We start from the raw sequence: 25,564 nt of genomic DNA, 5'->3' as shown, positions 1-25,564 counted from the left end.
AAAGACTCTCAGTGGGGGAGGCATCTTATTCAGATGTTCCTAGGTGATCTGAACAGAAAAGCCTTGCAAGTATAGTAAGATGAGGGCGTGGCTCAGGCTGATCTGTCCCAGGCACAAGCCAAGTTAAGATTTTGTTGTTGTGGTCCAATTCGGGAAGAGACCTGCCTAGTGGACATTCTAGTTTTCTGCTCAGGGGACAATCAGGGTGAAGGAGGTCACAGTGTCCCCCCTTGCACCTCTCTGAGCAGCCAGTGGCATGGTGTGGCCTGATTTCCATGTGAGACATCCACACATTCACAAACACAATTTTAGATACCACTCCTAGGTGTGTACCCAAGAGATATGAAAACAGATGTTCAAATAAAAACCTGTGCATGCATGTGTACAGCAGCATTTTTCATAACAGTTAAAAAGTGAAACAACCCAATAATTTATCAACGGATGATGAATGGACAAACAAAATGTGGATATTCATACAATGGAATATTATGCAGCCATAGAAAGGAATGAAGTAGGCTGGGCGAGGTGGCTCACACCTGTAATCCCAGCACTGTGGGAGGCTGAGGCAGGCGGATCACGAGGTCAGGAGATCGAGGCCATCCTGGCTAACAAGGTGAAACCCCGTCTCTACTGAAAATACAAAAAAAAAAAATTAGCCAGGTGTGGTGGCGGGCGCCTGTAGTCCTAGCTACTTGGGAGGCTAAGGTGGGAGAATGGTGTGAACGCGGGAGGCGGAGCTTGCAGTGAGCCGAGATTGTGCCACTGCTCTCCAGCCTGGGCAACAGAGCAAGACTCCGTCTCAAAAATAAAAAATAAAAAAAAAAAAGAAAGGAATGAAGTAGTGCAATATGGATGAACCTTAAAAACATTATACTAAGTGAAAGAAGTCAGACACAAAAAAGGTCACAGAGTGTGTGATTCCATTCATATACAATATCCAGAATAGACAAACCCACAGAAACAGGAAGCAGATTAGTGATTGCAAAGGCTGAGGGGAGGGGGAATGGGGAGTGATTGCTTCATGGATATGAGGTTTCCTTCTGGGGTGATGAGAATGTTTTGGAACTGGATAGAGGCGATGGTTGCTTAACATTGTGAATGTACTCAACACCACCGAATTGTGTCTTTAAAATGGTAAATTTTGTTATGTGAGGGGAACCCTGGCTCTAACTCAGAACCTCCTGCAGCATGGGGCAAAGGCACAGAAAAGTGGGGTGAATGGATATTGAATGTCAGTCCGTCGAATACATTGCTGTGTGCAAGTATGCTCATGTCCGTGTGTGTACACATGCTATGTGCACGTGTGTGCATATGTGCATGCATGCATGTGTGTGAATCCGTGTGTGTGTGTGTGGTGGGAGGGCACTTGGGCCAGTAATAGGCCATTGAGACCAGAGGGAAAGGGGCATTCTCAAGAGACCACCACAGACTCTTCTTCTGTGAGGACCTGGACCAGAGCTCCTAAGGGCCATTGGGCCAAGGCAGGAAACAGACGTCAGCTGTCAAATTGCCTAAAACCACCCCTTATTTTACTAATGAGAAAAGCCAGGCCAGAAGAGTTCTACCCCTTGCCCAGGGCCACACTGCAAGTCAGTGGCACTGACTGAAACCCCAGCCAGGTCTCCAGGATTAGGGTCCACGTTTTCCACTTGAGATGTAACGAGGGTCCTAGGTTTTACCTGGGGGGGTCCTCCCACTTTGGGCTCCCAGCCCCGAGGACACCCAACAGTGCCAGGCCTCCACCGCCCTCTGGCTGCTCAGCAGATCCTGGATCCTGGTGGTTCAGGGGCATGTTCCAATGTGCTTCAACAACAGCAAACATTTACAGATGTCTGCTCTCTGCCAGTCCCCGGGGAGTGGAAGGTGACAGAATGCATCAGTTATGATTCCTCCCTGCACTTGAGCAATCCCTAGGCTTGTGGGGGCATTAGGTAAACAATCTCATCAGAGTCAAGAGGCCAACAAGGAGGCAAAGGCCCCTGAGAGGGCATCTCGACTGCTATCGAAGAGGAAACTGAGACTCAGAAGATCCCTGACCTGGCTGAGGCCACCCAACCCAGATGCAGCTGAGCCTAGAATTTGAACCTGATAACCTACAGGTCACATTTGGCAGGCTTCCAAATCCAGGGGAAGGTTTTGTGATTCATGGCAATATCCTGTCCCTGAATAAAGACTCTTATCACAAGTCCCTCAAATCTTACGTGACTTCCTCCAACTGTTGACTTGCTGATTAATATGTAACCTACTGACATGGAAAAGGACACTGATTTGTGTCTGAATCACAAAGTTTACTGCCTTACATGTAGAGTGTTTTCATCCGTGTGATATAACCTGTGGTCAATCATTGTAACCTCTGTATCATGCCCTCCAATGAGAAAGGGCAAATCTGAAATGAGGAACCCCCTGCCCCTTTCCCTAAACTTTCTTATAAAAGCAATCCCACTTGTTACAGACTTGGGAAGATGCCAAATTGTGTTGGTGTGTCTTCCAGGTCAATCTTCACATTTGGTTTCTGACAAACTTTTACCAAATTACTTCTGCCTCAACAGCCTTGATTTCGGTCAACTAACCCAATATATTTGAGTCCAAACCCATGCTTTTAGAATATAGAAGGTAGCAGAGCAGAGAGTGTGGACTTAGGTGTCACCTAGACTTGTGTCCAAATCCTAGGCTCAGCACCTTATTGGCTGTGTGCCTTGGGTGACACTTCTCCTTGCCTTAGTTTTCTCATACATGAAATAGAACCATGAATATGTCTACTTCAGGGAGTGGGTGGGAGAGTTAGTTGAGATAACGCATGGAGGTGGTTGAGTCACTGTCTGGCACATAACAAGTGCTCAGTAAGTATGAACCATTTACCTTATGCCCTCAACCTGCCAGCCCCAGACTTTTCAGACTGTAAGAGACGGTAGAGGCCAAGTGGCTCCTCTGGGATCTTCCAAGGGGCACAAGTCAGGTCCCTCTTCCAGGCTGACCTTGTGTACAGGAAAGACTTTAAGCTTGCCAAAAAGAGGTCTGGACTTTCTCCTTGGTAAGTAATCTCTGTTTGTCTGGGGATCTTGGGCTAGCCCGATAGCAACATTTTTATGTAGAGTGGGAAGACCAACCACATGATTTAGGGTAGGAGCTCTGAGTCACACTATCTCAGTTGACCTGGAGACTGAAATCAACCACATGGGCAATCAATCAATGATGCCTGCATAATGGAGGCCCAATAAAAACTCTGAACTCCAAAGCTCAGGAGAGCCTCCATGGTTGATAATACTCCATGCACATCATCATACATGGATGCTGGGAAGTAACGCATCCTGGCTTCAGGGAGAGAGGACACTGGGAACTCTGCATCTGACACTTCCCTAGACTCTGTTCTATGCACATCTTCCCTTAACTGATCTTAATCTTTACCTTTCCCTGTAATAAACCATAACTCTGAGCCCAATAGCTTTCAGTGGATTCTGTGAGTCCTTCTAGTGAATAATAAAACTTAAGGATGGTTTTGGAAATTCCTGGACTTGCAATTGGTGTCAGAAGTGAGGGTGGGCCTGGCCAACATGGTGAAACCCCGTCTCTATTAAAGATACTAAAAATTAGCCTGAAATTAGCCAGGTGTGGTGGTGGGTGCCTGTAATCCCAGCTACTCGGGAGCTGAGGCAGGAGAATCACTTGGAAACAGAAGGCGGAGGTTGCAGTGAGCCGAGATCACACCACTGCACTCCAGCCTGGGCAACAGGGCAAGACTCTGTCTCAAAAAAAAAAAAAAAAAGAAGTGAGGGTGGTTGGCTGGGCATGATGGCTTGTGCCCATAATCCTAGCATTTTGGGAGGCCAAGGTGGGTGGATTGCTTGAGCCCAGGAGTTGGGGACCAGCCTGGGCAACATGGCAGAACTTCATCTCTAGCTAAAAAAAAAAAAAAAGAGAAGAAGAAGTGAGAGTGAGCTTGTGGACTGTGTTCCCTCTCAGCTATAGTTGGCCAAACGCTCACACCCTGGCATGTTAAACAAATGAGAAAGTGACTGGGTTGTCCAGAACAGCTCATGGTCAAAGAAAATGTATCCAAATCCTGCACGGAGTGCCTTAAGTGCAGTGTGTCTCTACGTCTCTCCAGCAAGTCTGTGTGGTAGGAGCTCATCATCCCTGTTACAGACAAGCTGGGGCTCCAAGAGGTGAGGTGAGGGGAGGGGCCAGAGAGAGCCCGGGCCTGCCTGACTCCACACTCAGGGTCTGACCACCACACGGTACCGCCCTCTCCCAAGGGCCCTTCTACGATCACAAGCTAAGATGTCACCAGTCTAGAACCTCTTGGGAAGTCACATGGAGAAAGGCTGAGAATTCTCAGAGCAGGGTGACATCAGGCCTCTTTGGTGGCCCCATGACAACATCTTCATCACTCTCAACAGCCTGATCACAGTACTTGGCCCTGCATCAGGGCGTGCAAACACAAATGTCTTCATGGGCCAGACAGGTCCCTTAAAGGATGAAACACCAGGTGAACACTGAGGAGGAGCAGTGGGAAGTGAGGAGGATGGAGAAGGTGCTCCGTGGCCAGGCATCACAGTCTGTGTTGAGTTCTTGTTCGATTTTTTTTTTTCAGAAGCAGAGTCTGTTGTCCAGGCTGGAGTGCGGTGGCACAATCATAGCTCACTGCAGCCTTGAACTCCTGGGCTCAAGCGACCCTCCCACCTCAGCCTTTCAAGTAGCTGGGACTACAGTCACACGCCACCATGCCCAGCTAATTTTGGTACTTTTTGGTAGAGGTGGGATTTTGCTATGTTGCTCAGGCTGGTCTCAAGCTCCTGGCCTCAAACAATCCTCCCACCTTGGCCTCCACAAGTGTTGGGATTACAGGTGTGAGCCACCAAGCCCTGCCTGTTCTTGCTTTTTTATACACAGTGAGGGCCAAACCAGACACGCCTTTGGGGCCCAGCCTGTGACCTCTGAACCACACAACCCTGCCCTTCTCCCTTCTGCAGCTTCACCCCAAACCGCAGAGCTCCAGCCCCTACACATTGCACCGGCACTGTCTTCTCCCTGCAGAGCCTCTACAGATACGGCTCCCTGCCTGCACTCTCCCCAGGCTCTGCGCCCCTCTGGGCTCTCACCATTTCTGCAAGTCTCAGCTTCACAGCCATTTCTCAGAATTGTCCTCTGACCCTGCACACCTCAGTCAATAGAGCTCAGGCCTCTTGACCCAGCCCAGGGCTCCCCTCTCCCAGCTCCTTTATAAACTCACCACTCCTGCCCCCAGGCTTTCCCATGGCTGCTGCAGAATCGACTAATGTTCATTCAGATGGTCAGCCAGTCAATCAAGGAACCCAGCGCTTGCTGAATACCTTCTCTTTATCAGGCTCTGTTCTAGGCACTGGGAAACTATAAACAACAAAGATAGATTCTCACCCTCATTGACCATATGAGGAGTCAGAGACTATAAATAGATACATAATTATACCCAGTAACAAAGGCCATGCAGACCTGGGCAACACAGTGAAACCTCATCTGTACTAAAAATAAAAATAAAAAAAATAGCCGGGCGTGGTGATGTGTGCCTGTAGTCCTAGCTACTCAGGAGACTAAGGCAAGAGGATCGCTTGAGCCTGGGAGGTTGAGGCTGCAATGAGCTATGATACCACCACTGCACTCTAGCCTGGGTGACAGGAGGATTCCATCTCAAAACAAGAAGGAAAAAAGGCTATGCAGAGAATACAGAACGGCCTAATTAGACTAGGGGTCAGGGTCTCCATCTCCCTCTTCTGTTTCGAATTCCTTTCTCTGTACACTAGCAGGTTTGCTATAGGGATTAAAGCTCCTTGCTCCAAGCGGGGGCACACGGAACTGTTCCATAAAAATTGGCTCCTGTTAGCATTTTCCCCCCACATCCTGCCACCTGTCATTCACGGCCACCTCCAGAGGGGCAAAAGGCAGGTGTGCCTGGAGGGAGAAGGAAGACTAAGGTGACCTCATCTGTCAGCCTAGCCTTCTCTCTTAGTACCTGAGGACTGATAGCCGGGGAAAGGAAGGGACTATATCTTCTTTGGCCCCAACTCTCCCCAGCATGGTGCTAGGCCCTTTATAGATGTCCTCTCACTGATCCCGGCAGCATGCCATGGGGTGGATGCTACTAAAATCTCCATTCTGCAGATGGGGCAACTGAGGCCCAGAGAGTCCCTAGCAGCTGGGGGGCAAAGCTGAGAGATGAGAACCTGGAGGATCTTGGTTCTGACGCCCATGTTCTTCCTGGAGTCCCGCAAGCTCCCAGAATCACCACAGCCGCAGATGGTAGCAATAACAAAACAAAACAACAGAACACTGAAGGCAGCATAGGTGCCCATCAATTGAGGATTAGTTACATAAACAATGGAAGATTCATTCCGTAGAATCCTATGCTGCTGCTTGAAAAAAGTCAAGTAGATAAATGCTTTTCATACTCCTGTACTGTTTAAATGGGGCTTTATTTAAAAACCATAAACTTGCAGCCAGGTGCGGTGGCTCACACCTGTAATCCCAACACTTTGGGAGGCTGAGGTGGGCAGATCACTTGAGGTCAGGAGTTTGAGACCAGCCTGGCCAACATGGCAAGACCCTGTCTCTACTAAAAATACAAAAAGTAGCTGGGCATTGTGGCGCATGCCTGTAATCCCAGCTACTTGGGAGGCTGAGGCATAAGAATCACTTGCACCTGGGAGGCAGAGGCTGCAGTGAGCCAAGATCGCACCATTGCACTCCAGCCTGGGCAACAGAGTGAGACTCTGTCTCAAAAAAGAAAAAGTAAAAACAAACAAACCATAAACTTGCATTATATCTAAAATTATTTTAAAGTGGATATGCGGCCTGGCGCAGTGGCTCATGACTGTAATCCCAGCACTTTGGGAGGCTGATGTGAGTGGATCACCTGAGGTCAGGAGTTTGAGACCAGCCTGACTAATATGGTGAAACCCGGTCTCTACCAAAGAAAAATAATTATAATACAAAAGTTAGCCAGGCATGATGGCATCAGCCTTTAGTCCCAGCTACTCGGGAGGTTGAGGCATAAGAATCGCTTGAACCTGGGAGGCAGAGGTTGCAGTGAGTGGAGATTGCACCACTGCACTTCAGCCTGGGCAACAGAGCGAGACCCTGTCTAAAAATAAAATTAAATTAAAAATAAATAAAGTGGATATGACACTCAATTCACAGGTGTGCAAGAAACAGCATCATTCATTTGCTTTGTATCAACACTTTCTCTCCCTTTTTTTGGAAACAGTCTCACTGTGACGCCCAGGCTAGAGTGCAGTGGCACAATCTTGGCCCCCTTCAGCTTCGACCTCCTGGGCTCGAAGGACCCTCCCACCTCAGCCTCCCAAGTAGCTGGGACTACAGGTGCATGCCACTACACTTGGCTGATTTTTTTGTGTTTAATAGAGATGAAGTCTCGCTATGTTGCCCAGACTGGTCTCAAGCTCCTGGGCTCAAGTGATCTTCCTGCCTCTGCCTCCCAAAGTGCTGGCATTACAGGTGTGAGCCACTGCATCTGGCCCATTTGCTTTGCGTCAACTTTCTATCCAAAATTTCCATCCCACCATGCTGGTGGGAAATTCAACCTCAGCCCATTCATCATTCTCTCTGACACACACACACGCCTCACCAGGACAGAGCAAAAGTCCTGGGGTCACCTGTAGCAGCAAGTCAGTAGGCAGAGTGGGAAGAACCCAGCACCACTGGACACCGATCCACACTGGTTACTGCCAAAATACCCCGTTCCAGCCCACCAGGGTGCACTGCAGAGCTGGGCTGGAGCCTATGCTTCTCTCTCGAGGTCTGTAGCTGTGCCTCACTCTCTCCTCTCCCTCCAGGAAGCCCCTGTGCTGCCTCCATCACTGCCCCGTGCCTCACTACCCAGGAGCTCCTCAGTAAACCCAGGCTTCTGGAAACCAGAGTTAGGAGAGGAGTTATATTTTGCAGGTAACTCTCTCCTGCTTGCTGCACCTCCACAAACTTCCCCCTTTTGGGGGAAGGAGGCACAAAACCTTCAAAAAACTATCTTGTCATAATTTATCCTACTGGTAAATACATATGTATATTATACAAACATATATAATACACATATGTTTATAAATATACACATTGATGTGGGGAGATTGTGCACACACATTATTGGCAGCCAATGTCCCTGAGTAATGGAGACAGGTTTCTCCTGTTTGTTATTTTTATTTTCACTAAAATGAATGACCATCTCACAAGTCATATCAGTTAGCAACACATTCAGTTGCAAGGAACGTAATACTCAAGTAAGAGGGGCTTGCATGTATTGGGGTTTGTTTTCCTCCTCACATAACAGGCATCTGGAGTCAAGGACAGCAGAGGTGATGTAGTGACTTAAAGATGCATCAAAGACCCAGACTCTTCCTTTTTGTTTTTCGAGACAGGGTCTGGCTCTGTTGCCCAGGCTGGAGTGCAGTGGCACAATCACAGCTCACTGCAGCCTCGACCTGCCAGGCTCAAGCGATCCTCCCACCTCAGCCTCCTAAGTAGTTGGAACTACAGGCACACCCCACCACGCCTGGCTAATTGTTTTTTTTGAGACGGATTCTCACTCTGTCGCCCAGGGTGGAGTGCAGTGGCACAGTCTCGGCTCACTGCAAGCTCCGCCTCCCGGGTTCACGCCATTCTCCTGCCTCAGCCTCCCAAGAAGCTGGACTACATGGTGCCCGCCACCATGCCCAGCTAATTTTTTGGATTTTTAGTAGAGACGGGGTTTCACCATGTTACCCAGGATGGTCTCAATCTCCTGACCTTGTGATCTGCCTGCCTCAGCCTCCCAAAGTGCTGGGATTACAAGTGTTTTGTTTCTTTTTTGTTAATTTTTGAGACGGAGTCTTGCTCTGTTGCCAGGCTGGAGTACAGTAGCGCAATCTCGGATCACTACAACCTCTGCCACCTGGGTTCAAGCAATTCTCCTACCTCAGCCTCCTGAATAGCTGGAATTACAGGTGCACACGACCACCCCCAGCTCATTTTTGTGTTTTTAGTAGAGATGGGGTTTCACCATGTTGGTCAGGCTGGTTTCAAACTCCTGACCTCGGCCTCCTAAAGTGCTGGGATTACAGGCGTGAGCCACCGCGCCCAGCCCAAATTTTTATTTTTTGTAGAGATGGGGTCTCACTGTTGTCCAGGCTGGTCTTGAACTCCTGAACTCAAGTGATCCTCCTGCCTCTGCCCCACAAAGTGTTGGGGTTACAGGGGAAGGAGGTTCAGGCTGCTCTAAAGGTTACAGGCATGAACCGCCATGCCCAGCCAACTTCCTATTTTTCTGTTTTCTTCCTATTTTTTCCTGTCTTCTCCAGGTTGGTTTCTCATGCTCAGACTTGTTGCCTCATTGTCCCAAGACAGCTGCTGCCGCTCCAGGCACTGTGGTTGTGTCCAAAGAGGAGAAGGAAGAAGCAGTGCTGTGTAATATGAAAGCAAAAACTCCTGGAAACGTCCGTGAACATTTCCACTTAGATCTAATTAACCACGAAGGATTCTAACTCTGAGGGAAGCTGCAAAGTTACCAGCTGGCTTTTCCAGCCTTGGTGATGGAGGCAGGAAAGGTCCCGGGGGTTGGGAATGGCAGGCTCCTCGCATGAACCACACTGCCTCTGTTCCTGACACGATCTATAAGCTTCGCACTCACTCTGCCCAGATCTTCCGCAGCCTGGGTCCAAAGATGCACCGGGACAGGCAGGGCTGACGCTGCCACTGGTATTTCTGCAGTGACAGCAGCCCAGGCCCGGGGACTGTGGCACAGTGTCCAGGGGCAGAGCGTGGGCCCTCAGGGCCGAGGGCACCGTTTTCCCCATTACCCGTCCAGCAGGGAAGCCCAGTGTGTCAGGGGCTCGCAGACAAAAAGAGTGGGATCCTACGGGCCTCTCCCACCTACTGACAAAGGAGGGGAGGTGACAAAGAAGAGTAAGAGGAAAGAGAAGTGACAGAGAGGATGATGGAGAAGAGGAGGTGACTGAGAAAGAAGGTGACGGAGAACAGGAGGTGGAGGAAAGATGAGGGTGAGGGAGGAGAAGGGAAGACAGGGGGATATGTGGAAACCACAGTGCTAGGCAGGAGACAAGGGAGCGCCCAGCAGACAGGCCAAGTGGACGTCCTGGGTCCTGGGTGGGCAGCTGGTCAGGCCTGACATCGAACAGCAGGTTCATGAGCATAGCCAGTGCCTGGAGGGAAGAACAGGGGCTGAGGAGACACAGGGGGAAGCCCTACTTGGGGGATTAGAGGTGGCTTCCCAAAGGTGGTGACCTCCACACTGGGGACCTGCAGCTCCCTAGCCAGGCATTCCAGCTCCTCAGCCTGGCCCCTGCCCCTTCCCAGCCAGTCCTGCTCCAGCCCACCCCAGCAAAGAACTTGTGCTCAGTACATTTGTTGAATGAATAATTTAAAACCTATAGAGCAACAAGGCTACAAAAGCTGGACAAAATTGCCCACTTAGGCTGGGCGTGGTGGCTTATGCCTGTAATCCTAGCACTTTGGGAGGCCGAGGCAGGTGGGTCACCTGAGGTCAAGAGTTCGAGACCAGCCTGGCCAACATGGTGAACCCGTCTCTACTAAAAATACAAAAAAAAAAAAAAAAAGCTGGGCATGGAGGTGCATGCCTGTAATCCCAGCTACCCGGGAGGCCGAGGCAGGAGAATCACTGGAATCTGGGAGGCGGAGGTTGCAGTGAGCTGAGATCATGCCACTGCACTCCAGCCTGGGTGACAGAGTGAGACTCAGTCTCAAAAAAAGAAAAAAAAATTCCCCACTTGCACAAATGCAAAGAAAATGTTATCAAGAGCACAATGTGAGCTTTTTCTCCCAACGGCGAAATAAGAAAAGAAGCGAAATCTGTGGTTGGGGGAAGGAGGTTCAGGCTGCTCTGAAGAGAGGGGTCTCAGCCGAAAGGCAGCAGGGACAAGAGCATCTGCAAGATCCATCCCAGCGGTGAGAGAAGCCCTCCTCAGCCCCTGCCCCAGCAGGCCCCGACTCCCTCTGCCCTGAGCCCTGGCACCTGCCCCCAGCTGCTGCACTCCCCTCTATCTCATCCAGGGAAACCTTTCTAAAATGGCAATCTTAAAATGACATGCCCCTGCTGTGCTCGAAATCATGTAGGGCCTTTCCATGGTCAGCCCACACCTTCACCACTTCTCCCCTGCTCTAAAACCCTCCATGGCCCCCCACTACCAGCAGGATTAGGTCTGGTCTCCCCACCATGACTCTCAAGGGCCTGTGTGATTTGGCCTGGCCCATGTCTCCAAGCTCATACTAACCTCGCCATCCCACCTCTCTCTGCACCCTGGCCATCTTGGCTTCTCCCTGGTCCTTGAACCCCACACCCTCTGGCTCCTGTGTTGTCCCCCTGCCCTCGGTGCTGTGGCTTCTCTTGGTCCAGCTGACTCCTACACATTCTCCAGATGCCTGTCCTACCTCCTCGGTGACCCCACAGGTCCCAGTGCAGCCCCACCAGTCACTCACCCCAGAACCCAGGAGAGCCTTAGAGGCAGGCTGTGTCCCCAGCACCCATCCCCAGCACCTTCATACCTATTTTTTATCCCCACAAATGGAGGGGACGAATGGCCTGCAGTCCATCGTCGTAACAAGACCAGGCCTTGGGGCCCTAGCCAGGAGCCTGTCAGTCTCCCTCACATCTCTCTGCCCTTGTGAGATGGGGGCTGATGTTACTTCTCAAGAACTCACTGTGCCAGGTAGGTTGCATGGGCTGCTTCCTCTGATCCTCATAAGGGCCTAGGAGGGGGTGGCATTGTTCCCATTGAATGAATGAGGAACCAGGGCCCAGAGAAGGATGATCCGGAGCCGGACAGCAGCCCCACAGCTTCCGTGGCACAGAGGGATCTGGGCCAGCCTGGCTGACTCAAGGGCACACGCTCCTCGAGGCCTGGGGCTTGACTGGTCAGGGCAGGTACCAAGGGTGGTAACAATTCCAGGTAGGTCAGAGGTGGGCGGGAGCTTGAGGCAGGCCCTGGTGAGAAGGGACCTGAAGAGCACCTTCTGGCCCTGTCATCGCCCCCTCCGGCCCTGTCATCGCCCCCTCCTCCCCACCGTGACTCTCTCACTGCCCTCCCTCGATGGTCGGATGGTCGGGCAGCCTCCTGCTGGCCCCACTGCCTCTAGGGTCTCCTTTTCTGACCACCAGACACACCCCACTTTCCCAAAACCCTGGTCTGCCCCTCCTTCCTCATTGGCCCCCTCCCCTCAGGCGCTCCATGACCCAGAAGACAGAGCCCAGGCCATTCTGTCTGCCTTTGAGGCTCGTCCTGGTCTGGCCCTGATGTCCCAGCCTCCTCAGCGCTAACATTCTATTCCCAAACCCCACACTGGCCTCCATGCAGTGGGGCTCCGTGCTGAGGGTGAGGGGCACAGAACATGGTACACGCACTGGCTTGTTTATTAGAAAAAGTCTTAGAGACTCAGTAAGGCACGAAGTCCAGGAAGGGGGCAGGGCCCCTGGGGGAGGTGACCAGGAACACCAGGGCCCCAGTGCCGGATGCCCCACTGTGGTGGGAGTTCCCCGCTCTAGAGCGGCTCTCTCCAGCAGCCCTGCTCCCGTGGAGCCTGAGGACAAGGGAGCCCTTTCATCCGAGATGCTGAGTATGGGCAACAGGGAGGAGGGAAGGAAGAGGCAGCTCCACCGTGTGGGTGTGGTGCGGGGATGGGCCACTGCAGGAGCCTGACGCTCCTCGGACCCTGAAGGCACTAAGACTAGGGGGCCCGGCTCAGGGGCAGGTCCTGGAGCTGGGGCAGGGGTGGGTGCTCAGCCTGGCTGATTGGTGTGGGGAGGGGGCAGGTTGGCTGTCACTGAGCCAAGAGGCACCAGGTGGCAGGAGGCACCAGGTAGCAGGCTGTGAGGCTGCCTCAGCTGAAGTCACGGTTGCGCAGGAGGAGTGGGGCTACCAGGGTCCACAGGTAGAGGAGCAGCCCTGCCCAGCTGGCACAGATCTTCACCCACACAGCGGTCCACGTGCTGATCATCTTCCGGGTCTCGCCGGGTCTGGAACACACCATCTTCCCCATGAGCCTGGTGCCCAGTCTGGCGACCTCCATCTTGGCCCCTGGCCTTATGACCCAGTTGTGACCTGTGACCCTGACTTCAACTCTGGCTCTTACCCTGTAACTCCAGTCCATCTCTGACATTTTTAACACCCAGCCTTGTGACTGTGGACACAGCTCCTGACCTCTATTCCCATCCTGAGCCCAGTGTTAGTCCATGAGATCATGACCTGACTCCTGGTCTCCAACCTTGTGATCCTAATTCCGGGACCTCAATCCCAGCCTCTGAGCTGGGGACCCTGGAGCTCCTTAGTCCTGACCGCTACCCTTGATTCTGACCTTTGATCCTGTAACTTAGGGGTGGCCCCTGACCTTATTACTGTCATTTAGCTCCTTGGCCTTGCCACTTCAATCCTGGCTTTATGACCTCCTACTCTCAATTTTAACTTTAACCAAATGACCAAATTTGTGACACTAAATGACCACAATCCCAGCGCTAGACCTCATGACTTCTATCCTTGACCTTGTAACTTTGGTTCTGAACTCCACACCCTGATCCTAACCCTCCAACCATGAAGCCCGAATCTGACCCCATGCCCCACCGGCTACGCACTTGTACCAGTTGGTGAGCGTCATCATGACGTGCAGTGAGGCCAGCACCAGGCAGAAGTGGAAGAAGGAGTAGCTGTAGGTGACGCCATCCTGCTCGTTGTCAAAGGCCCGGCCTTCACAGGCCGCCACCTGCTGCTGCTGCTGCGTGGCGTCTAGCATAGGTGGGCACTCCTCGGTCTGCATCAGGCTGTTCACCTGCCGGTGGTCTGAGGCACGCACACTGCAGGGGAGGGAGGAAGGTGGGCAAATAGATAAGCCCTGGTGTTGGTCATAACACTGGACACAAATGGTCCCAGAGCCTCAGAGGCCAGTGACCCGGTTACTGGGCTTGGGAGTTAACAAACTGCTTTGCCTCTCAACTCTACCCCTACCCCCACTCCCATTTTCTGTGTGACCTTGAGCAAAACACTTAACCTCTCTGAGCCTCTGACTCCTTGTCTGTAAAATAAGGGATAATTGTACCTCCTCTAGAGGGCTGCTGGGGGGACTAGATGGAATAATGATGTAAGGTCTCTAGCATAGTGCCTGGCACAGAATATCAATTCAATCAACAGTCACTGTTGTTAGGGTTGTTCCTTTGCCATTTCCATAAACACGTATTGAGTGCCTAATACTACAAAGCACCATACCAGGTACTACATCCATTAAGAATGTTAATAATTAATCACACTCGTTTGCCATTAATTTTAAGTTTCCATTTTATTAGTGTCAGGTGGTTTTACCAATGGCCTCCCTTTCCTTCATGCTTACACTAAAAAAAGAACAACAGTAATGACTGTATGTCATGCTTTTCTGTGATGAGCCTTGATGTTTTCAACAGAATTTGATAGTTTGAGACATAAAAATTTTTGAAAAACCAACTCGCGTTTCCACAAAAAAAGTGAAAAGAAGGAGAGCTGGATTCCAGCCCCACCACCCCAGCAAAATGAGAAATCACCCTTGCTGTGAGTCAGTCCCTCTCCACCCTCTCCACCCTCTCCACCCTCTCTACTCTAACCACCCTCTCCACCCTCTCCACCCTCTCCATCCTATCTACCAAATACCATATGGATATCTCATGCATGGGAGCCCAGATTGGGTGGTCCTGGCCCTCACGGGTCACATATGCTTCTTTGCTGCCTGTGCTTAAGAACCATGCTAAGAACAGACCTGCGCCCCTGGGCTCTCAGCAGTGCATGTGCCAGGGAGCTGTGGGTGTGGAAGCAGCAGGAAAAACAGCTGTGCCAGGTCAGGGAGGGGAAGGGACAGAGAACGAGGGGCAAGGAAAGAGTTCCAAGCTCCTCGGCCACCGGCCACCATGTGCTCATGGCCTCCTCCCCGGGTCTCAGTTTCCCTATCTGTAAAATGAAGGTAATCAGGCCAGGAGTGGCACACTCCTGTAATCCAAACACTTTGGCAGGCTGAGGTAGGAGGATTGCCTGGGCCAGGAGTTCAAGGCCATCTTGGGCAACTTAGTGTCTCTACAAAAAAAAAAAAAAGTTTTTTTTAAGTAGCCAGGCGTGGTGGTATGCACCTGTAGTCTCAGTGACTGGGGAGGCTGAGGTGGGAGGATCACTTGAGCCCAGGAGTTTGAGGCTACAGTGAGCTGTGATCGTGCCATTGCACTCCAGCCTGGGTGACAGAGGAAGACCCTGTCTCAAAAAAGAAAAGGGAGAGGAGGGGGAGGGGAGGGGAGAGGAGAGGAAAGGACACAGAGGTAATTCAAGCCTTTCCAGCTTGAAAAGGAATCAAATGTGACAAAGAGGACAGATGTTTATGAACTGTACAGAACTGGCTTGGAGAAAATGTTTTGAAAAAGGCCAAAACAGAAGAAAATGTGAAAGAGCCTTAAAATGTTCTAGCCCAGGGGCCTGGAGGCAGGGGTGCTGTTGGAACTGGGGTGGATGGATGGGGGAGATCAGGGGAGCAGAGCCAAGATTCCATCTAGAGTTAAGGGCAGATGGAAAGTGGTACTTGGAGAAATGCAGGGCCACAGGGAGGCAAACTCAGGGTCTGCCTGATCCGTGTAAACAAAAATTAAACCTAATCTTATGATCTAGTGACTCATAAGAACAGTTACCCACAGCTACCTAGTTGTGCAAATGTTCACAATATTATGTTCATGCTAATATACAAATGTTCACGCTAATATACAAATGTTCACAATATTATGCAAATGTTCACAATAATATGCAACACTTAATTTGGCAAACTCCCAGGCTCAAGCGATCCTCTCACCTCAGCCTCCTCGGGCACTGGGACTAGAAGATGCACACCACCAGGCCTGACTAATCACAAAACCTTTTTTTTTTAGAGACACTATGTTGCCAGGCTGGCCTTGAACTCCTGGGCCCAAGCAATCCTCCTGCTTCAGTCTGGCAAAGTGTTTGGATTACAAATAACCTACTACTTGCCAAGTTCCTTTCTAAGTGTTTTTGTTTTGTTTTGTTAATTTTTAAAAAGAGACAGGGTCTCACTATGTTGCCCAGGCTGGTCTCAATCTCCTGGGCCAAAGAGATCCTCCCACCTCGCCCTCCCAAAGTGCTGCGGATTACAGGTGTGAGCCACCACGCCCGGCCCCTTTCTAAGTGTTTTACACATACTGGTTCATCTATAGCCCTTCAACAATCCAATGAGGAAGGTACTATTTTTATCTCTATTTTACAGACAAGGAAATGGAGGCCTAGAGAGGTTAAGTGACTTGCCCAGGATCACATAGCTAGTAAGTGGCAATGCCAGGCTCAAATGCAGACAGTCTGGCTGCAGAGTCCACACGGATAAGCACCTACTAAGATGCCCCTTTGAAAAGAGCCGCTGTGTGACCTTCAGCGTGAGCTGCCTTCTCTCAGGGGAGAGTGTGGGGTCACAGCCACATCCACTACAATGGAGGTTATCGTCCTCTTCTCATTGAGGAGGAAACAGGAGCTCAGAAAGGTTAAGCCACTTACCCCAAGCCACACAGCAGGTGAGAAACAGACCCTGGACCCACTCACCCCAGTCCATGCTCCTTCCCTGACCCCACAGCTGTCTGCACCCAACTGAACTGGCCCAGTATGCAGGAAGGGCCGTGAGCCAGGAGGCAAGGTCATGCCTGCCTCTGTCGCCCACTCATGCCATGCCCTCTGAGGGACTCAGTTTCCCCTCCCGCACAATGCAAGAGCTGGACACATTGAATGTGAAGAGCACCTTCCGGCTTGGTATCCTGGCTCCCACGCCCTCCCCTCACTCTGGCTCAGGGCCCCCAGTCAGGATCCTTCCCCAGAATCCAGACCTGGCCATACCTGATGAAGAGCGTGCACAGGAGGAAGATGATGAGGCCCACAATGCTCGGGGCATCCCACCACTGGGTCTCATAGCCCTCGGGGCCTGCCACGACCGTCTCATTGCCCAGCTGGGTTGGCAAGTGGGGGTTGCATTTCTGTTCTGGAGATGGGGGCACAATCACCCTCAGCCCATGCAGGCCGGGCCTAGGTAGCCAAGTGGCTCTGAGGATTGTTAGAGAGCCATCCCTAATAGACAGACAGATACACGGCCAACCACTCAAGTCCCAGCAACAGAGTGCTCAGCGGCCACAAGGGCAGAGAGACAACTCAGGAACAGACGGGGCCCTCCCACCTCATGGGAGGACTGAGTCTCAGAACGGGCTGGAACAGGGATGTCCCTGTCACCTGTGAGGGTCCCCAGCCCCACAGTAGGCTGACACTGACCCAGGAGCCTTGAGCCTGGGCCCATACTTACCAGGGACACTGGATAGGGCTGACCAGGTGACAAACATGGTGTAGAGGGTGATGACGGAGGCCTGCAGCAGACCCGAGTTGGGCTGGGCATCCTGGCAAGAGCCGTTCACTGGTAAGACCCCTGCCAGACCAGAGACACCCCACCCCACCCAGCCCACCCACACCAGGCAAGGGACCTCAGAAACTCCCACCTGCCGAGGATACCCCAGCACACTCCACTTAGGGAAAACACCAACCAGGCCACCTACCACCCACCTCACTAACCAAAGGCTGAGTCCTAATTCTTCTTTCTCTTAACACCCCTCAGATTACTGCCCTCCTCCCCTGCTGAAACCCCATCTCATCACACTGAATTCCTTTATCTCCACCTGGCCCGCTGCCCCACTCCTCCCTGCTCTCTGTCTGGAGAGCCTGCCCAGCCTCTCCCACTGCAAGGCCTTTGCCCTCGCTGTGCCCTCCCTCTGACATGTTCCTTCCCAGCATCTCCGCACACGCAGCCCCTCTTCAGTATTCAGACAGGACCTCCTCGGAGCCCTGGGAACCTGACTACGGCAGCCCTGCGCCTGCCAGCCACCTACCTTTCAGCCCACACCCTCTCTCATGTTCCACATCGCACATATTACCCAAAATCACCTCACTGGGCCTAGTCCCCTGTTGCCTGTCCTTCCCCACCCCGCACCACACATGCACGTAAAAACATGAACCTAAACTCTGTGATTAAGAGCACAGGCAGCTAGGCATGGTGGCTCATGCCTGTAATCCCAGCGCTTTTGGAGGCCAAGGCGGGCAGATGGTTTGAAGTCAGAAGTTCAAGACCAGCCTGGCCAACATGGCGAGACCCTGTCTCTACTAAAAATACAAAAATTAGCTGGGTGTGGTGGCTCATGCCTGTAATCCCAGCACTTTGGAAGGCTGAGGTGAGCAGATCACTGGTTACTTGGGAGGCTGAAGCACAAGAATCGCTTGAACCCGGGAGGCAGAGCTTGTAGTGAGCCGAGATTACACCACTGCACTCCAGCCTGGGCAACAGAGCCAGACCCTGTCTCAAAAAAAAAAAAAAAAAAAAGAAAGAAAGAAAAAAGAAAACCAGAGCACAGACTCTGGAGCCAGCCTGCCGGGGTTCGAATCCCAGCTCCCCATGTGACCTTGGCTAGGCCTCTTCTCTAAGCCCTCATTTCCTCATCTGTAAAGTGAGGATGAGGATGGTGTGAGGATCAAATAACATGTCTGAGGCCACTAACTACTGGCTATCATCATTATTCCTCCTCCCCTTCCTCACAGCCATATCCCCAACATCTAGAAGAGGGCTTGGTACACAGGAAGTGCTCAAGAGGTATTTGCTGGATAAATCCTGATTGCTGTGTGACCTGGGACACAGACTTCACCTTCTCTGGGCTTCAACTTTTCTTACTGGGAAATGAGGCTCTGACCAGAAGGGAGGTTCCCAGCCTTTCTGCTAAAGACCCCTGAAGACTCCCTAAGCCCCCGAAGCCGCTGGTGTGCTGAGATCTCAAACCGCAAAGCACCGCTGGACTCAGAAGGGGCAAGTGGTACTTTCTGAAGAACATGCAGTTCCTCTGGGAGCTCTTGCCCATTATTCCAGATGGTCTTGGATTGGAAATGTGAACCTGCACCTTCCTACACTACTTCCAGAGTGTCTAAGAATCACCGCTCAGGGACTCCCCCTGATGTTCTACTGATTTGCATAAAAACAAAAATGACAACAATAATAACTACAATAATAGCTAATGTCTGAGGGAAATCTACAGGCCAGGCATGGAGTGTTTACAAATAGGATCTCAATCCTGAGAATAACTCCAGCAGTAGGTCTTATTATCTCCATTTAATATTTGAGAGGCAGAGAGAGGTTGGGGCATCTCCTAAAGACACGCAGCATGAAGCCGTGAGAGCCCGACTGTAACCTGGGGACGCTGACCTGGAAGCCCACACGCTCGGGGCGAGCCTCTGTGATGACAGCCCCAGGACCCAGGTTCCTACAAGAAGTCCCACCCACTAAGGGGCCGGGCCTCAGACCGGGGAGGGACAGGCAGGCTCACCTGCACCTTGGGCAGGACAGCAGCGATGGACACGCAGACACAGAAGGTGAGGTTGAGGCTGATGAAGACCTTGCCCTCGTGGCAGCCGCCGGGCTCAGTGTAGTAGATGAACATCAGTGCCACGGCCGCGATCGACAGCAAGTAGAAGAGCAGAGTGAAGAAGAGGAGGCCTGGCCAGAGGGGTAGTGAGAGGGTAGGCAGGGGGTGAGGCAGGAGGAATAGGGACCCCTGCTCCCTCGAGGGACCCTGTGGGCAGCTCTCCCCCTCTCCAGCTCTCGGTTTCCCCACTTGAAGAATGACGTCACTGCCTTTCACCAACACCTTTGTGAGTCATTGCCCCACCCTCAGCTAACATGATTCACTTGCTACCTTGTAATAAGGGAATTGTAACAATAAATACAATGAACTCAAAACAGTCTTGCAAAAACTGAACGAGGTACAGGCTGTTGACCTGCCCTCCCTGTCCGAGAGAGACGGGCAAGTTTAGGGAGGTGTGAAAACCAAACAGCACCCAGGTGAGCCTTTCTCCTCGTTGTGTTCAGAACTGAAAGAACCAGGGACTCACCCTGCTACTGGGGTTTCAGGGACCAGGTGTCACTTGAAGTTCAGCCTGGGCCCCACCAAAAGGGCTTCACACACTACTGGCTGTGTGAACTGTGTGAACTACCGGCTGTTCCTCCCACCCGGCAGGAACCCCCAAACAAGACCCCTCCAAGGCCTCTCCAGGTCAGCTCTCCTCGGATCCCCCGGAAGACACCCCAGGATCAGCTGGCACCCCCATCTCCCTGGGACAATTGGAATCTTGCCCTAAGGCAGTGGCTGCTAGAGATGCCCCCCAGTTTTATCTAGCTTCAGGGACCCTCGATTTCTCAGGCAGCCCCAGCCCCGCCCAGGCTCGAGTCCCCACACAGAGGCAGGGTGGCAGCACTGACCTGCATACCAGGCGCGGGAATCGCACTCCTCGGCCTTGCCCAGCCATCGCTGGTTCCAGGAGTGCGCAAAGTCGATGAGTAGCACCAGCTGGATGAGGATGAAGAGGAAGGAGCCCACGACGCCAAAGTAGAACCAGACTGGGTGGGGAGAGGGGAGTGAGGCGAGGAGGGTCCCTCTCTCACATCTACTCGTTCAACAAGCGTTTTCCGCTACGCCCTGCACCGGGGACACTGAGAAGAACAGAGTCCCTGCCCTCAGGGAGCCCCCAGCTACACACAGAGGGCAGGATATGGGTCGGGGCAAGGCAGCTCCCCTGACCCCTGGGTCGCACAAAGGCCGTGTGGCCAAGCACCACAGTGCTGTCTCACGGGTGGGGAGCGAGGACCCAGCCAGCAGCCTGGGGTCTGTGTGCCCCAACAAAGAGCAGCCCCACCATGTTCCTCCAACCTGCCGCCCCACCTCCCTCCCCACAGCCCCCCATGCCTCCTGCCAAGTCCACCTACTGTTGGTGAAGGAGCCATCAGGGATGTAGAAGGCACCCACAGTGAGGCCCACCAGGATCAGGAACTTAAAGAACCAAAACCTGTGGAAGCGGTGGGGGAATGGACAAGGAAGCTGAGTGCAGGCAGGGAAACTGGAAGCCAGACTGGGCCTGGCCCCAGAGCCCCCACCCACAAAGAGCAGGTACTGGGAGAGGTGAGGGTGGGCTTTCTGGTGGTCTGATGGGCACAGGAAGTCTCTCCTGGCCCTGGAAAAAACCCTAAGGGGCAGGAGGAAGGACCAAGCAGTGGTGAGGGTGGTCACCCAGGTCCAGCCCCAGCTGCGTCACTGAAGTGCTGCGGGGCCTGAGGCTTGCTGCCACCCTTTCTGAGCCTTACTCTTCATCTGAGAAATGGATATAACTCAGAGCTATTCTCCATGCTGTGCCCCCCCGTGGCTCCTGAGTCTGGGGGTAGGGTCTGCAGATCCCTGGATGGGCAGAGGAGCGGGCAAGGCACTGGGGGAAGGTCCCAGGGTGCAAGCAGGGACCCCTCTCTCACCCATTCTGGATGGCAGCCCGGGGGTCCCGGCTGCTGTTCACACAGAGCATGAGCAGCGTGAAGAAGAAGAAGAAGGCTGCCGTGGCGAAGCACATGCGGTAGACAGCGCGGTAGCCAAGCAGGGAGCCACAGTCGATGTGGCCCTGCAGGACCGTGGGGATCCCGGCCCCCTCCTCACACACCCAGGGCAGCTGTGGAGACAGACAGAGCAGCGTCAAAGCCCCACCCCACACAGAACCCTGGCAGCTCCCTTTATAAACCAGAGCCCTGGTCTCCCAAGGCCGGCCAGGAAAGAGGCTCTCCCAGCAGGGGCTGGACCAGGCAGGAGGGGAGCCCCTCACCTCTGTCTCCACTGCCTCCACCTCCATTCCTAGTCCTCTCTGGGGCGGAAGCCCTGGGAGGGAGCTCCCCAGTTACATCTTGTTATTGTTCACTTCCCACAGCCTCAGTAACTACTGCACTGTCTAAAGCAGGGGTTCCCAAAGTGTTCTCCACCCACCACCTACATCAGAACCACCTGAGATGCTTGGGAAAACAGAGATTCTGTGGCCCCTCTCCCATGGAATAGACCCTCAAGGTGGGGTCTGAGAATCTGCACTTCTACAAACTCCCCAGGGAATCTCGTCTTTTTACACACTAAAATGTGTATAAGGCACCTACGGTGATGCCCACATCCCCCTGGGTCTGTGCTAGGCTGTAAAACACTGAGATGAAGGGAAGAGTTAGGAGCCCCAACCTGGGCTTGAGCACTAAGAGGGAGAAGAGCATCCCCTAGGCCAGTGTCCAGGGGGGCAATAATGATTAATAAGATTTTCCAAGGAGACTGTGGCCTAAGAGAAAGAAGAATCCCCCCAAGAGGCTCAAGCCCTCCTCCCCTCATTTCCAACCTCAGATCATCAGTGCACCCAAACACCCTGCCTCCTCTTCTGGATGAGCTGTGACCCCAAGCCTGGGCCCTCTATCCTGGAGCCACTGAGGCCCCTCACTGGAGGCTGCCCTGCCTCCCCTGGGGCGCTCACCTTGTAGAGCTGACTCTCCACGCCCGGGCTCAGCATAATGATGGACACCAGCACCCCCAGGAAGAGGAAGAACGTGAAGATGAGGCGGCTCACGGTGGAGTTGCGGCTGGCGGGGCAGCAGCTGCACAGGATGCAGGGGGCAGAGCCGCAGAGGCAGGACGCCTGCGGGATGGCACTGTTACTCTCCCCTCTCCCCTTCACCGCCCAAGCTCGCACCTCTCACCACCTGCCCAGAGGTCGGCGCATCTGTGCTGTGCTAGGCAGGAGCACACTGTTCCCCAGACACCAGCCCATTGAACTTTCCGGTCCGAGAGGGAGGCTGAGTCATATAGGACTACGCAGCCAGTAACCACAGCACCCAGATTCAAGCCTGGGTCTATCTCAAGTGATACTGTGGCTTGAAAGAGAGAGCCAGCCGAGGCCACACTGCTTCTTACTTACAGCGAGGGAGAGTAGTCTAAAACAAAATCACAAGGCCAGCTGTCACCGACTACCTCTGTGACCTTGTACAACTCACTCACCCTCTCTGTACCTCGGTGTCCTCTATCTGTAACAGAGCGGTATGTACTCCTCACAAAGCAGTTGTGAGAGTGAAACAGAAATTCCAAATTGTAGCCCCCTTGGGCGCCCTTTCCCCTTCCCCGCTTAATTTTTCCCCGCGGGACTTCCTGCTGTCAGCGAGGCTTTATGTTTTGTCAGCCTCCGCTTTCCAGCAGGGCAGGAATTTTTGCGTTTTGTTCATTGTGGTATTCCTAGAAATTGGAACAGTGCCTGTCACACAGCAGGAGCTTACAGGCTGTCTGTTGAAGGAATATGAAGTGTTTAGCATAGTACCAGCCACATGTTAAGACCTCAGAAAACAGCAAGTGCGTAATACACATCAGCTGGATGAACGGAATGATTTTTTTCGGCTCTGAGGCTATGCCAGCACTAGACAGCAGGTGGCGGTCTAACCCTTTCCCTCTCCGGGGTCCCCTGCACCAGTGGCGGTCGGCCCTTCCCCTGGGCTGGCTGCAATCGTTCAGGGGCTGGTGGTGACACAGTATGACACACCTGAAAAGGAGACTCCCCCTCCTGGGAGCCCAGTCTACAGCCCAGCCTTTAAGGAAACAGGCCCCACATCCAGATACCTCTGGTAAACTTTATCTTCCCCCAAACAGCCCCTACTCCTCACCCAGAGATTTAAGAGGCTGGAGAGCAAGACACAGGTCTCGCCTTCCTGGAGCTTACACAAGCAGGAAAAGCACTAAACAAAGCATGACTCACATCGTGACAAGCGCTAAGAAGGACACGTACCCACTGCCAGAAGAGTGCTAATGCCAGAAGGGTGGCATGTCAGGGAAGCCCTCCTTGAAGAAGTGACTTTTAAGCTGAGAGCAGGCCAGGCGCGGTGGCTCACACCTGTAATCCCAGCATTTTGGGAGGCCAAGGCAGGAGGATCGCTTGAGCCCAAGAGTTGGAGAATAGCCTGGGCAGGATAGAGAGACCGTATCTTTTAAAAAGAAGGGTTTTCTTCTTTTCTTTTTTTTTGAGACAGGGTCTTGCCCTGTCACCCAGGCTGGAGTGCAGTGGCGCAATCTCAGCTCACTACAACTTCTGCCTCCTGGGCTCAAGCCATCCTCCCACCTCAGCCTCCTGAGTAGCTGGGACTACAAGCACACACCACCATGCCTGGTTAATTTTTGTATTTTTTGTAGAGATGCAGTTTCCCCACGTTGCCCAGACTGGTCTCAAACTCCTGGGCTCAAGCAATCTGCCCGCCTCAGCCTCCCAAAGTGCTGGGATTACAGGCGTGAGCCACTGCACCTGGCCTTTTAAAAAGAAATTTTTAAAATAAAATAATAAGCTGAGAGCAGAGGGATGAGGAGACACTGCCAGACCAAAGGGAGGAAAGAAAGTTCCAGACAGGTGGCTCTGGGGTGGGTAGGGGCTGGGCATTTGAGGAATTTAAGAAGGCCCTCGTGGCCAAAGCTTGGTGAGCAGACAGTCAGCAGTGAGTATGAGGTCAGACAGGCTGGCAAGGCCAGACCACATAGGCACCAGCAGTCAGGAACGGGACCCTGGTTTTCATCCTAAGAGCAGTGGATGAAATCATTCAGGGGCTGGAGCCAAGGGTCAGGAATTGAAAGATGAGCTTTGAAGAGAGCAGGCTGGCAGGGGCCCCTTGCTCCTCAGAGACCTCTGCTCTTCTTTCTGGACTGGTCACAAGGCACACAGCACACCCTGCTGGGGGGATCTGCCTCCCCTCTTACTCTCCCCCAGACTAGAAATGCTCCTCGCCTATCTCTCATTCACACAGATGCTAAACAAAATGCTTTGGAAACGAAACTATTTCTCATGGTCTAAATCAAAACAGTCCACCTGTCCAACAACTTCTGGTTATGTCTTACAGCTGCCACCCCAAGAACTCCCTCCTATCCGTGGCTGTCTTTGGTGGGTGAGAGGATAAGAAAAGCCTGAAAAATGTTTTAGAGGCCATAAAGCAGTGGTCCCAAACCTTTCTGGCACCAGGAGCCAACTTCAGGGAAGACACTTTTTCCACAGATGGCAGCAGGGGTGCTGGCAGGGGGCAGATATGGTTTTGGGATGAAACTGTTCCACCTCTGATCATCAGGCATTAGATTCTCATAAGAAGCACGCAACTTGGATCCCTCGCATGCACAGTTCGCAACAGGGTTTGCACTCCTATGAGAATCTAATGCTGCCACTGATCTGACAGGAGGTGGAGCTCAGGTGGTAATGCTTGTTCACCTGCCGTTCACGTCCTGCTGTGTGGCCCAGTTCTTAACAGGCCATGGATAGATACTGGTCCATGGCCCAGGGATTGGGGACCCCTGCTATAAAGAACATTCTGGGTATCAGTTAGAGCAGGTTATTAGTCCCATTTTACAGACATGGAAATTGAGACCAGAGGGGCTAAGAGACTTACCAGAGGTCACACAGCAAGTTGATAACAGCACTGAGATTCAAGTAGTATTAGTGACAGCTACCATTTACGAAGGGTTGCTCAGTCCCAGGCACTGTGATAAGCACTTTATCTACATTAAGCTTCACTGATGCTATGAATTGTGTGGTCACTTTCCATTTTCAAATGGGAAAACTGAGACAGAGAGGTGGCATGACCAAAGTCACACGGCAAGTGAGCTGAGGAGCTGGGATGCAAATTCAGATCTGTGTGCACC

General features: G+C 52.4%; 1 protein-coding gene across 3 annotated transcripts in view; it reads right to left on the bottom strand.

The window, feature by feature from the left end:
- Positions 1 to 12,385: 12,385 nt before the first annotated feature.
- SERINC2 (serine incorporator 2) overlaps positions 12,386 to 25,564 on the bottom strand; it is a 55,120-nt gene continuing 41,941 nt past the window's right edge. For all 3 annotated transcript variants that reach the window (XM_058443253.1, XM_032160026.2, XM_032160029.2), the window contains 9 exons: positions 22,383 to 22,544; positions 21,364 to 21,554; positions 20,827 to 20,906; positions 20,323 to 20,460; positions 19,391 to 19,560; positions 17,335 to 17,425; positions 16,878 to 17,019; positions 13,619 to 13,837; positions 12,386 to 13,006 (listed from right to left, as the gene is read on the bottom strand). In XM_058443253.1, coding sequence (XP_058299236.1) covers positions 12,871 to 13,006; positions 13,619 to 13,837; positions 16,878 to 17,019; positions 17,335 to 17,425; positions 19,391 to 19,560; positions 20,323 to 20,460; positions 20,827 to 20,906; positions 21,364 to 21,554; positions 22,383 to 22,544 — 1,329 coding nt within the window. In that variant the 3' untranslated portion in view covers positions 12,386 to 12,870. The remainder of the gene's footprint in view (positions 13,007 to 13,618; positions 13,838 to 16,877; positions 17,020 to 17,334; positions 17,426 to 19,390; positions 19,561 to 20,322; positions 20,461 to 20,826; positions 20,907 to 21,363; positions 21,555 to 22,382; positions 22,545 to 25,564) is intronic.

This window comes from Hylobates moloch, unplaced genomic scaffold, assembly GCF_009828535.3.
Source record: "Hylobates moloch isolate HMO894 unplaced genomic scaffold, HMol_V3 SCAFFOLD_8, whole genome shotgun sequence".
In the NCBI taxonomy this organism is placed as follows: Eukaryota; Metazoa; Chordata; class Mammalia; order Primates; family Hylobatidae; genus Hylobates; species Hylobates moloch.
Note: the sequence above shows the minus strand (reverse complement) of the source record. Positions and strands in the feature narration are given on the sequence as shown.